The 12,598-nt window shown below is 47.8% G+C and overlaps 1 protein-coding gene across 1 annotated transcript in view; it reads left to right on the top strand.

Annotated features, from left to right (window-relative positions):
• Nucleotides 1–12,598, top strand: part of pcnx1 (pecanex 1) — a 66,934-nt gene that overhangs the window by 21,292 nt on the left and 33,044 nt on the right. The window contains 3 exon segments of the mRNA XM_048228360.1: nucleotides 1–887; nucleotides 4,707–4,839; nucleotides 10,390–10,583. Coding sequence (XP_048084317.1) covers nucleotides 1–887; nucleotides 4,707–4,839; nucleotides 10,390–10,583 — 1,214 coding nt within the window.

Here is a 12,598-nt window from a genome sequence, read left to right as displayed (position 1 = left end):
CAGAGCTGAGCAGGACGAGGACGCCGGCGACAACCGGCAGCAGCGGCCAGCGGCCCAGCGGGGGGCGACCTCCACCGCCTCCTCGGCCGCCAGCCGGAGCCACAGCAGCAGCGGCGCTCCGGGCAGCCGGCCCCGACGCCACGGCAGCAAGAAGCGGGCCAGCAGCTTTGACGCCAGCCGCCACCGTGACTACGCCAACCTGCGTGGACTGGCCAAGCCCCACAGCGCCGTCTTCAGCGGTGGAGGGGACGCCGGGGAGGGGGCCGCGGGGAACGGCGCGGGGCTCGGGGCGGGCGGAGAGGAGGATTCGAGTGACCAGAGCGAGCTGAGCTGCGGCTCCAGTCTGCACTCGTCCCACCAGCTGAGCACCGACTCGTCCTCGTCCTCCTCGCGCACGTCCCGCTCGGCCCGCGCCTCTCCCGAGGGACGCTATGCCGCGCTGAAGGCCCGGCACGCACGGCCGCACGGCAAACTCGGCGATGTTTTCGCCGGCGAGTCCGCCACCGGCATCGCCGGCCGCGAGAGAGAACGAGAACGGGAGCGGGCGGGCAAGCGACGTGCCTCCCGACGGACTCCCAGCACGGGCAGCGCCAAGACGCACGCCCGCGTGCTCAGCCTGGACAGCGGTACGGCCGCCGCCTGCCTTAACGAGCTCAACGAGCTTAACGAGCTCAACGAGCCCCAGCGGTTGGGGGCCCCCTGCGGCGCCGGGGGCCCGCGGCCCCTCACCACCTCCAAATCAGACCTGGAGGCCAAGGAAGGGGAGGTGCTGGACGCGGTGAGCCTCATGGGTCGGGCCTCACAGCTGGAGTCCGTCACGCGCTCCCGCAACAGCCTTCCCCCACACACCCTTGTCGGAGTGGAGGGCCTCGAGGCCGCCATCAGGGGTGAGTCCACACACACACACACACACACACACACACACACACATTGAGGACACAGGACAGTCAGACACATACACGCACACACACAGAAGACACAGGACAGTCACACACACATAAGTTCAATCATACTAGCACACATGCATACACACAGTGTAGTCCATATGCACATGACAATCAGTCAATGTTGGTGATGATTTAAACAGATTATGGAGTGCCATGACATAAGTTACCTAATAAGCTTTAACAGTTTTTTGAAATAGCACCGAATAATCAATTTATTGTACACCATGACACTCATAGAAGAGTTGTGTGCCACACCCATTATGAGCACACACTTTGCACATGCCAAGGCTCCAACATTTCATAGCCATTGACAGGTTATGCTACTGAAAGAATGAACCAATGAATGCAGGCCTTAAAGTGTTCAGGCACCTTGCCTGAATTCAGCCTTGAGCTGGTATGCTTAAGATTTGAAAATAGGCGTCCTCATAAATGTCTGGCAACTTCAAGCACAGACATTTCTATTGCTTTAAGCCCTGTGAATGACGAATCAGTCTTATATAGATGAATCAGTTGAATCAGTCTTATATAGATGGAGAAGATGGTTCTCATAGAACTCAAAGCTTTGTGAGAAGGGCAAAGAACTGGCACTGTTGCCATCCCAGTAAGACCAGACCACTAGCACCAGCACTACCACTTCTATGTTCTCCGCAGGAGGACTTATGTAGTTGCAGTAGGAAGGGGTTGCACTCTCGATTGTTTTTGTGCTCAATCAGTTGGAATCTGTGTAGAGGTGCTGTTCCCCTGTGGCCCACTGTGGTCTGTGTAGAGATGCTGTTTACTGTTCTGGGGTCTGTGTAGAGGTGCTGTTTACTGTTCTGGGGTCTGTGTAGAGGTGTCTGTTTACTGTTCTGCAGTCTGTGTAGAGGTGGTGTTTACTGTTCTGGGGTCTGTGTAGAGGTACTCTGTTTACTGGTCTGGGGTCTGTGTAGAGGTGGTGTGTACTGTCACATCCTGCACTTTTCTGATGTTGCCTCCTAATGTTGGGTGACTAACTGTGGACATGAGCCACATCAAACCCTTGGACTTACTGAGTCACTGTATTGTAATAGTTTTTATTTGTGATAGTATTGTATTGGCCACTAGAGTGATACAACTGCGTGCTATCAGCTGTGAAAAAGACCCTTACAATTGTTTACCTTGTAGATTGATGGGATTTAGCCAACTTGTTTGCCTTGCCTGGCAAATTTTCTTTAAATGAGTCACTGAGAAAAGCCTCCACCTCAGCAGTACATTTTAAGCTATGCATGCTCTTACTGGGACCTGGGAACTGGGAATTCCACCAGTGAGTCCTCTGGTTGAAGTGGCTTTCCCAGCACAGGCCCAAATATCAAACCCCTCCCAGTCCTCTCCTCCAGGGCCATCGCCACATATAGTTGCTGTGCTGTGCTGTGCCGTGTCAAGGGCTCTGGTGCCCAGCTGCTTTCCCCAAGGTAGGGCTGGGCACAGATGCCCCTCCAGCGCCAGACTCCACCGCCCATGTAACCCCCTCAACCCCCTTCTCTCTGCCCTGGCAGTGCCAGCCTGTGATCTCATCTCCCTGGCATGGTTCAGTAAGGAAACGCTAATGGCTTGACGTATGACTCCTTCCCCCATACCCCCACCTCCTGCGGTAATGCACTTTGGCACATGGGCTCTGGGCTCTTGGCTGGTGGCTGGGGTTCGCTGGTCCGATAATAAAGCTCTAAGCGCTTCTCTCCTGGCGCTGTGGTTGCGTGTCGGACGGGGTGTTTGTTAATAGATCGGTTTGTCGAGCGTTTCCTCCTCACTCTAGCCTCAGCGCTCGACTCTGCTGCCCTCGCTTGGCTCGCGGCTGAGACGTGGCAGGAGATGCCCGTCGGAGTTGGCACGCCCGGCCCTGTGCACGCAGCGGGTACAGTTTGTGTGGCAGTGTTTTTCTTTGTACTGCTGGCAAGAGCTGCTGCCAACCCCACACCCACTCCCCACACCCCCAAAGATTTATTTGTGCTCTTGGCAAGAGGGATCAGGAGAGACTTTAATAAAGCTAAGAATGCAAATATTATTCCAAATGGAACTGGGGATGGAGTGACTATGGAGCCTAATTAGCGCTGGGATGATTGTTGGTTTAGTAGTAAGAGACATTGCCACGGGGTTGATTAAACAATTTTTTCAATGTCTAATTTCTCCCAAGATCTTGAGTTTGGATAAAGACATCTGCTGAACGAGCTCATGAAAAATAATAGACATTCACGTGTGTTGAGTTTTTAAGGATTGCCTTTAGGAAATCCAAGGAGTGTGTTTGTGTTGGGGGGGTTCAGGTAAATAAACAACTCCAACACACACGTCATCATCAACCCCCCCAATACACACACAAACAACCCCAACACACGCACACACACACACACGTCACCATCACTATCTTGGTTGGATGTGACTGTTTGTTTGGGTCTTTTTGTTGGGAAGGGGAGTGGGATGCTTAGTGATCAACAGCCAGGATTAACGGTGTTGTTTGGCACTCCTCTACTGGAAGTCTGTTGAGTCATTTTAGGTGATGCTACCTTTTAGCAAATAGTTGATGAAAAATCGTTTCATACATTTGTGATTTAAAGCTTGATGCATATCAAGGAGTCAAAGAAGAGGGCTGTCTTGAGTCTTGAGCAAAATACTGATTGTTACCATTCTGGACTTTGGCTGGTCAGTAACCTGATTGGCTGGTCACTAACCTGATTGACATCTGTAGACTGATAATTCATATCATATTTCACAAGCTCATCCACACCCCTTGGCAGACATCTAATCTCTCAAAAAGACACCACATTCAGGAGGGGATACCATTAGCAGTCTGTTAAGTTAGTAAAGCCCAGGGCTTGTCGGATCAGAATATCATATTAATCATGTCTAGAAAAAAATGTGTATTACAGCAGGTGACTTGATATTTTGTTACGGGAGAAATGGACATTCATGACATTCCATTATGGTTGCAGTGAATGGTTATTGATTGAAATATGGACCTTGGATTGTGCAGTAAGGCTACAGTTTCACATTCTTATGTCAAGGTTTGGATGTTACATTACCAGAACTCTCAGGCTTCAGAAAGGTTTTCTGACGGTAATCTTAAGGTGAAAATCCGGTCCTTGGTTTTTGTACACCCTGACAAGAATTTGGGGCATTAGATCTGTATTTCCATCACGTGGAAATGTTGAAGTCCTACAGCCTTAGTAAGGATGTTCATCTCATTACCAAAAAGAGAGAAATGATTCTGTATAGTATGGGTATGGGGTTCTCAAACTTTTTACGTCTTTTTACAAATTTCCAAGCCCCATCAGCCCAGTAAAATGGTCAATGGTAACATTCAAATATTACTATAGTAATGTTAAAATGTTATTTTCACATTTTGGTTCCATGTTACATTCCCTGTCTCAGTCCCCTGGATCTGGTGTTGTTTGTATATATAGGCCTGTTTATGACTCCTATGTTTGTGTGGCTATTTTGTTTTGAATGCATGGTCTTCCTTGTCAAAAAAGATAGGCATTAGGCTTGACATAGATAGGCACAAAAGACACATGTCCTCCTGTTGGTCGCGCCCAACCGGTCATGTCTCTATTCCCCACTAGTGGGGCCTGCCCCACACTTGGACTACCACTGGTATATGTGATCAGTATTGCACAATTCTGTTTGTTATAAGCTTGTAGATGAACTTGTTTTGTAAGAGAAGCCATGAGTTGGTCACTGTACCATACCACTGTACCATGGATGCGGTGGACAGTTCCAGCACTACAGCCCTCTCTCTCGACACCACAGCAGCGCCCGGCAGCGAGGAGGCCGTAACATTCCGGCGTGAGCGTAGCACGTTCCGTCGGCAGGCCGTGCGGCGGCGCCACAACGCGGGGAGTAACCCCACCCCTCCCGCCTCCCTCATCGGATCCCCCCTCAGGTATGATTGGCCCCCATGCCAGACAGAAAATGGCGGGGCTTCATTTCAGCATGCAACCGTCCGCCCCCTCCCATCCTCTCCCCCACCCTCAACCCCCCCCCCACTCACTGCGTTTCTGTATCCCAACACTGACCCCAATGACCCCCGACCCCCCTCCGTTGTCTTTGGTTTTCTTTTTTGGTTTTCTTTTTTGGCTTGTCATTTTTCTGCAATTTATCGGGTTGCATGGAGCGTTCATTTCCCACTTTATGTGGCCACAACTGATCTATAATCGCTTAATAGATGGTGTGGCCGGACTAATGTGCCACCAGGTGTATAAACCGCTAGCACGTTGCATGGTGTTACCTCTCTTTATTTTCCTTTGGTTTGCTTGGTGAACTGGCATGCATTTGGGATCCCTTTTTGAGCTTTCTTTGGTGCATTCTGTTTCCTCTTGTCATGTTCTGTCTCCTCCATGTCAAGACTCTTTCAGTTGGTCCTGGCAGATTTGTGCCATTTGGTTGCTTCCTCTCCGCTAATAGCCCACTCAAGGCACATGGGCTTGATACAAGAGCAATTTAATCAGCAATAAAAAAATCAAGCAATTTTCATGAAATTGTCAAGCAAAGTCATAACAAATTTTGCACAATTTCTTCAGATATTTAGATTTCTTGTTACTTGCAGTCTTTATCTTTATCTAAGACTAATGTGGTAGTACAAATATCTTCTGTCATGCCAATACAACAATTTGAGTCAAATGTAATTTACTGAGTAACCTATGACCATTTGGCCACTTGGTCAGAGGTGAGTAAAGGTTATCTGTGGTTGTTGGCTAGTTTGCCCCAGAGGACAAACAGCAGAAACCCATAAGCCTTTGGTGATCTCCCTTCACCCTAGCCCGCCTACCGCCCTACGACCTACCTGTCCAGCTGTCTATTTATCCGTCTATGTATCTATCTCTCTTTCTTTCTTTCTTTCTTTCTTTCTTCTGTTCTTTCTTCTTCTGATCTTTCTTTTTCTCATTCTCTGTCTCTCTGTTTCAATCTCTCTCTTTCTGAGGGTACAGTGCCCATTTTTATTGAGCGTCTCAGCAATGGGTCATATCCATATCTCACATCTTGTCTCATCTCTCCACTTCTAGTTCTGCTTTTCTCTGCTTGTTTGCTCTCCCCTATTGTCGGTGTCTTGTTATCAGTTTGGCCTAGAGGTGACAGGCTGAGACTGTACAGGATCAAAAAGGATCAAAAAATCTCGAACTTGTTCTCTGCTTTCTCTCTCCCTCTTTCTGTCTCTCTCTCCCTCTATCCTCCATCTTTCTCTTCTTCTTTCGCCTCCTCCACGTTCCTATCCCTCCTGTCCTCGTTCTCTCCACCTCTGTTTCTGTACGATGACTGATCGCGCGCCCCAGTTGCTGCCCAAGTGACACAGTAGAGCACCATCACCTGGCCGACAGGTATTGCTGACCAAAAACACAGCCATGATCTTAAAACTACTCTTCTGGGGGCAGTGTCAATAGGGCCCATCCCACCAGAGGGCCCTACCAGTGTCAATAGGGCCCTCAATCTCACACCACACGCTGCTCTTCAACTACCTCAGAGATCTGCAAAGAGCTATTCGTGAAGGGTGCAAATTGCACAAACTACATGGGGCAAGGGCAGCAGTCACGTTACTTTACTTTACATATCCACACATTCACTTTACTTTACTTTACTTTACTTATCCACACATTCACTTTACTTTACTTTACTTTACTTATCCACACATTCACTTTACTTTACTTTACTTTACTTATCCACACAGTCACTTTACTTTACTATAGCAACTTCATCACTTCCCTTCTAATATGGAGCTGAAGTAATACGCATTGAATTGCTAAAGACTGAGTGAGTCATGTGTGTAACTTTTCAGTGCTCTGACTGTTTATCCGCTCCGCTTCCCCCCCAGTACACAAACACATCACACACCAATCCCATGGCTATTGTAGCTACAGAAAATGGCCCAAAGGCAAGTTCGCTCACATATTGCACTTCAGATCTCTCCCCAGAATGTGTGTTTGGTTAAACTTTAAACTCTAATTGAGAAGACATCCTTTGGGACATAGACGACATTGAGAGGGGAGAAAAGTTACAGTTCTGTTTTGCAGCTTTGGCAAACTTCCACTGTTCTTCCAACCCCCCTGTAGAAGGTCGTATTTACAAAACCACAGAATCAGCCAAACCACAAAAATGCTAAGCAAAGAGGCCAGGCTGCCATGGGTCGATAGGGCCCCCTTGTCCATGCCAAACCTGACAGAAGTAATCCCCTTCATTACAGCTGTGTATCCTCGTCCAAAAAGTCCCACCACACTTCCTATTAAGCGTTAAAGAAATCAATTCCTGAGTTCCTTTACCATAGACTTTGTCTTTGTACATATTTGGATATACAGAGTCACTTCTTCAGATGTAACAAAAATAAATGATCACCACTCCAAAACCTGCCAATGGAGCGAACCCTTCTCTATACCCGTGAAGTGAGTCCCTGCATTGCATCCTGGGAGAAGTGCAGTTCCACTTCCCCTATCTCCCCCACCATCCTGTCCTGATGCCACCCTTGCATGTTAGTCTGATGTCACAATAGGAGATGGGGATCTGCGCTGGCTAATATGACCTGGCAGGTAGTACCTGAGATACGTCAAACACACACACACACACACACACACACACACACACACACAATTCATAAACAAGGGACAGATCATCTTGCACACTCATGACATTTCTTGTTGAGTCTGCCACCATTTATTTTCCTACGTCATTAGTTGATTTGTGAACATTCTTTGATCTGTTCATTTTATCCCCAAAGGCTCCACTCTGGTTTTTCATTTGTACCCAGATGCTTTGAACGCCACTCTGGGTTTTCATTTGTACCTAGATGCGTTTAACCTCCTGAGAGCCATCAAATGGCCTGAGATGACCTGGCAACGTTCAGGTTTCCCAAAGGCGCCACTCTGGGGTTTTCATTTGTACCCAGATGCTCTTAACCTACTGAGAGCGCGTCAGATAACTTCAAGTGAGAATTTTAAGTTTTAAGTGCAGTTAAAGGAGAATTCTTGATTTTGACCTAAAGTGTTTTTTGAAACATGACGCCCAGTGTGAACCTATGTCTCATAGCCCATCTCGGCTTGTCCCCTGCACTCCAAAATCTGGCGGCTAGTTAGCGATGCTACCAACAAGGCGGCTAATGCTGGTGCCTAGTCGGTCTAGATAAATAAATCACTGTTTTACACCATTTACGAGGCTCAACGTGACTTCATTGGTATACTTTGACATTTAAAGTTTTTGAAAAAAAAAGCACTGCAGTTTAAAAGACGATTTATACAGACAGTGTCTTCATACTGCAGCCATCTTGAATTTAGTCAAGATTCACTAATATGGTGTTTCAATCTATGTCTTGGCATAAATGTTTTACTTTGACGTGAATCTTGGCAATGTTGTTGGCGGAAGGCGTGCTGTAGGCTACACGTGAAGAAGGAGTCTCCATGTGTGCATTACATTATTGGCAGCTTCAGATGGCATTCTGAAGGATAAGAGAAAAGGAAGAGAAGACAAATGGTTCAAGTGCTGACTATACTGTTATGAAGATTCACTGTATGGTGTTTCAATCTAGTCTTGGCCTTTAGGCATCAGTCGTTCTCCATGATCGTTATTATTGGTTAAAAAGTGCTACTAGCCCCTCCTCCTGACAGGTTGAGGGTCCAATAAGCTGTAAGAATGTTAGAAGAAAATGAATGTCCTTGATCAATCCTTTAAGGGTCTGTAGTGACTAATCAGTATAGGTTAGATAGTTAATAGTTGCGCTGATAGTTCAGTGCATTATAGGAATACATCTCTCAATCCCTGTGTGTGACCAACTCAGAAGAGGCAAGGTATTCTGGCCCTCCGCTATTTTGAAAAGTCCTGACTTAAGGCAAGTGATGAAATAAAGCACAGAGTGATCAAATGGCCTTAGATGGCCCTCTCCTGGTGGCCTGGTGGTGTTCAGGTTTCACTGGAGTTGCATTTTAAAGGGTTGATCCACCCACCACCCCCTTTACACTCAACCCCCTCACCCCCCAGGCCCGGGCTTAAAACAAAGGGACTTTCCATGGAGGTCTGCTGAGGACCTTGTCACCTTTCTGCTCTTCGCCAGTGACCAACACTTTCCTCTGATGAAACCCCTCAGCCAACTTAAAAAAACCCTCCAACTTTAAAACCCCTCTCCTCCCATCTTCACTTCTCTCCCTCTCCTCTTCTTCTTCCCCTCCTCTCTCCTTCTCTCCTTTCCTCTCTCCCCATCCTCCTCATTTTCACTCCTCTTTCTCTCCTGTCCTCTCCTCTTCTCTTCTTTCCCCCCTCCTCCTCTTCTATTCTTCCCCTCCCCTCTCCTCTCATCTTCTCTCTCCCCCCTCCTCCTCTCCACTTCCCTTCCTCTCTTTCTTAGCATCCGTCCACCTCTCCTTCCTCTCCATCTCTTGACCTCTCATCTTTTCTCCTCTCCTCCTTTACCACCCCTCCACTTTTGCCTGTGGTCACCTCTCTCCTCTGACGAAACCTGACCCAACTCCTCCTCTCCTCTCCTTTCCTCTCTCCCCATCCTCCTCATTTTCACTCCTCTTTCTCTCCTGTCCTCTCCTCTTCTCTTCTTTCCCCCCTCCTCCTCTTCTATTCTTCCCCTCCTCCTCTCCTCTCCTTTCCGCTCTCCCTCTCCCTGCAGGAACTGCCTAGCGTTTTCCCTTCCCCTGCCCCTATCCGGTTGCAGCGCTCATTGTTGCAGTGTTGGCAGGGCTCTTTCTAGTGTGCTGTATGAAATCTCCTCTCTTCCTCTCTCTCATATCTTCTCCAGTCGTTTCTCGTTCACTTGCTCCCGATCCACATTTCTCCACTTCCCTGAGGCCAGACTCATGTTTTGCCAAATAGAAGTCATATACTGTATGTGCAGTAGTTTCCCCATTTCAGCATAGAGTGTTGGTGTGCAGGTGTGTCCTTCTCCCCTTCTCTCCACATGCTGGAGTGCTAAACATTGACACCTTCACTTAAACATTACATTTCTCATCTCATGTCCACTCCTCTTAGTGTTCTCTAACTTGTCCTCAGTATCAAACTAGCTGTCTTGAGCTTAACCCACTTTGCCTCGATTCGTTTTCCTGTTTGTTGACCTTTTGCACCCTACTCAAGCGGCCTGTTGACCTTTTGCACCCTACTCGAGCTGCCTGTTGACCTTTTGCACCCTACTCGAGCTGTCTGTCCTCCTGTGTTTGTCCTCTCCTGTCTCCTCTGCGGTTCTGTGTCTTGTCTGTCTAACCTGCCATGACGAATGCCATATCTCACCCTAACCTTCGACTCCTTGTGTGTGCCATGTCACCTGTTTTACCCGTGTACTTGTACAAACACGTCTGTACCTAACCTGCCATGCCTGTGTGAGATTGTATACTTTACCTAACCTTCTATCGCAAACTCTGTGTCCTCTCTATTCTCAAACCCCCCCACCCTAACTCCAACACACCCCCACCCCTCCAAAATCTCTTATTCAACCCCCCACCCTTTCCTCTGGCAGTCTCCAGGAGGCTCTCAGCCAGGCCTCCCAGCCATCTACTTCCCAGGTGAGAAGTCAGCCTTCCCGCACCCCGTCCCAGGTGACTGTGTTGAGCGCGAGCGCCTCCCTGCTGGCCAGGAACGGAAGCGCGCAGCTGGAATGTTCTCAGGACAAGGCCTCCACGGCAGGCAACACCAGCCTTCAGGACGAGTTCGGTGAGGGAGGGGGGACTGCAGGGTGGTTGGGAGGGAAGGGTGCATGAGCAAAAGGTTTAGCATGAAGAACTGGCTCTGGTGGTGGGTTATTAATTCATTTGATTATTGCTGCAGAGCTATCTGACTAGTTGGCTCAGATATTTCTCCACTTTCTGAATGTGTGTTGTGGTTGTATTGATGCATAGGGGTCAGTGCAGAATGACTCTCTGGTTTATGCTTTGCTACAGAGTGTGGCCTGTGTGTGTGTGTGTGTGGCTGAATGCGGTCAGTCTTCAGTTGTAATCAAATGACTTTGTGCCTCTTATACACAACAGCAGCAGTGATGGCAAGTTCCTGTTACACTGGGCCAGGGCACATCTGGGTATCATCAGACTGTTGTTTCTTAGATTATTTGCCTTGCGTTAAAAACGTGAACCTTTGCGTTATATTTGCGTTAAAAACGTGAATATGCTGCACTGCACTATTGGCCATTGCCTTGTTTTAGTCAAACTCATGATACCTACACAAAGTTGGTGCCGTAGGTTGGCTTTTGTTCTTCTGACATTCTTATCAAGGTCAGTGGTGACATTTCATTGCATGCCTTTAGGCTTGTTTGATGATGAATTGGAAGGAAGAATATAATATTGAGGTTACAGTATGACTGTAATTTGACCTGAATCAGCATTTTAAAGGGAAACTTGGCAGGATTTCCGCCTCTGCTGGAGAAATTGTGCATTATGCTATTTCAAACTGTGGAAAAAGGTAACGATAAAGCACATGGATTTGTTTACAAGCTAGCAAAACGGTTAGCATAAGTTTGGCAGACAATGTGGATGTTACAAGGTAAGAAACACGATTTAAAACAAGTTTCTTGTTTCTCACTTCTCTTTCCGGGACGGTAGTCGCAATGTTGCAAGGTTGGTTTTCCGCCTGGGGACGCTAGGGGCAGCGGGAAAAGTCACCATTTTCACCGGAACAGGTCATTTAACCATCCAAATGATTTCTAAACGGGTTTATTACGTTGAAATAGTTGCCAAGTTCCCCTTTAAAGGTGACTGTGTGTGATTTATAGTTTTTAGGTCACAGAACATGAACTGGCTGTATCTGGCATCTGTATGTCAGACATGATAAGGAGATATGCCTTAGATTGCTGAGCGACTCACAGACCTAGTCAAACCAACCACAACGTTTTGTACTGAGGGAAGAGAGCCGCAACCAAAGATTTGTGAGTAGTACCCCACTCTTTCTTCTTTGGCCATGTTCAACAAACGCCTACCTTGCATCCTGGGGCCACCCAGCTTCACCCTGACTATGACAGTGAAGAGCCAGTCTTATTGGTGTGGCAACCAGAGTCCATATTCAACTGTAGCGATGGCACTGTCTCACATTGAAGCTCTAGCCATAGTAGCAGCCCTCAGCAACACAGGCAGGCAATGTAAGTACTGAACAAGTGCTGCCAGCCACTTATTGTCCACTTTTACATAAAAACCGGCTATCTCTGTTCAGGATGTTCATTTTTTGGGGGTTTTTGCCTTTATTCAGATAGGAAAGTATATATATATATATATATATAAGTAAGTATATATACTCTTTTGATCCCGTGAGGGAAATTTGAAATTTGGTCTCTGCATTTATCCCAATCTGTGAATTAGTGAAACACACTCAGCACTCAGTGAACACACAGTGAGGTGAAGCACACACTAATCCCGGCGCAGTGAGCTGCCTGCAACAACAGCGGCGCTCGGGGAGCAATGAGGGGTTAGGTGCCTTGCTCAAGGGCACTTCAGCCGTGCCTACTAGTCGGGGTTCGAACCGGCAACCCTCCGGTTACAAGTCCGAAGCGCTAACTAGTAGGCCACCGCTGCCCCTACTGAAAGTGATGAGCGACAGGAAGTAAGTGGGAGGGAGAGATGGGAAGGGATCGGGAAAATGACCGCAGGTCGGACTCGAACCTGGGTCCCAGTAGGCATGTGGAATCGTACATGGTATGGGCGCTGTAAATGTAAATCAGGTTTATTAGCCATTTATACTTGCGT

This window comes from Alosa alosa, chromosome 19 (assembly GCF_017589495.1).
Source record: "Alosa alosa isolate M-15738 ecotype Scorff River chromosome 19, AALO_Geno_1.1, whole genome shotgun sequence".
Lineage (NCBI taxonomy): Eukaryota > Metazoa > Chordata > Actinopteri > Clupeiformes > Clupeidae > Alosa > Alosa alosa.
Note: the sequence above shows the minus strand (reverse complement) of the source record. Positions and strands in the feature narration are given on the sequence as shown.